The sequence below is a fragment of the Gavialis gangeticus genome, unplaced genomic scaffold (assembly GCF_001723915.1).
Source record: "Gavialis gangeticus isolate Ggan-Ray unplaced genomic scaffold, GavGan_comp1, whole genome shotgun sequence".
Taxonomy (NCBI): domain Eukaryota; kingdom Metazoa; phylum Chordata; order Crocodylia; family Gavialidae; genus Gavialis; species Gavialis gangeticus.
The window spans coordinates 96,388,745-96,389,732 of record NW_017728992.1 but is presented as its reverse complement, the minus strand read 5'-3'; the positions used below and the strand labels follow the sequence as shown (position 1 = coordinate 96,389,732).

The 988-nt window shown below is 43.6% G+C and overlaps 1 protein-coding gene across 1 annotated transcript in view; it reads left to right on the top strand.

The window, feature by feature from the left end:
* SMCHD1 (structural maintenance of chromosomes flexible hinge domain containing 1) overlaps positions 1-988 on the top strand; it is a 188,403-nt gene that overhangs the window by 39,153 nt on the left and 148,262 nt on the right. Inside the window, exon 2 of the mRNA XM_019525875.1 lies at positions 728-803. Within this exon, the coding sequence (XP_019381420.1) occupies positions 728-803 (76 nt within the window). The remainder of the gene's footprint in view (positions 1-727; positions 804-988) is intronic.

Below are 988 nucleotides of genomic sequence, written 5' to 3'. Positions count from 1 at the left end.
GAGAAGTCAGGGGGGAGGGAGTTTTAAGTTGGGGTTTACCCAGCCTGAGCTGGAGGCAGAGGGCGCTTGAGGGAGGGCGGGGGCTGCAAGGCAGGTAGGGCTCCAGTCCACTTGCCTCCCTTTCAGCTTGGGCTGTGTAAACCCCAGCCCAGAGCTCCCTCCCCGTCCTTCTCCCCACTCCCATCCTGCAAACAGCGCACTGGACAATCAGAAGTTAATGGAGATGCTCCACTTTGGAGGGCCTTCATCTGAACCCTCATTAGATGGGGGGTAATTTGTTGCACAATCGGGCACTTTTTAAAGCACTCTGCAGCCATGCACTTCCATCAGGCCACATCTATAGAGTGCTTTCAGGGGGCGAATTGCACAACAAACACCACTTCTGTCAGCACCCATTGTGTCCATTTTTGGGCCCTGCACTTCCAAGGAAGTTGTGAATAGATTGGAAAGAGTCCAGGTACCTTGCCCAGTTGGCTAAGACCATCTTTAAGTTAGGTAGGAAAAGTTAAAAGTTCTGCACTAGAGCGTATGTAAACAAGTAAAAGAAGTGAAAATGACTTGGAATAAGAATAAAAAGAATACAGTCAAAATTCTTTATCCTTAATACTGTGTTGTAAATTTGACCATAATACAGTGATTTGTGACAAAACATGTTGAAAGGAGACTTCCTTTTTAATCTGTGCTTTGTAGGGTAACTGTCCTTTTTAAATCTTTTTTTATCATGTAGGCATTTGGCATCTCTTCCAGAGAGAATTTTGTTATCACAACTACTAACAGACAACAGATTACAGAGGACAACTTCAGTAAGTATGTTGTATTAAGTACAGCTGTATAGTCATTGCTCGTGTGTCCAAACAGCCTTCTTGCAGATTTTATTCCTATTTTGGACATAGGTGGAAGTCCTATTACAACTAAAATCTCAAAAAATGGTCTTGAAAACTGATCCACTCTGAAACACATTCTGCACAGCTTAATGTGGTGGTGATTT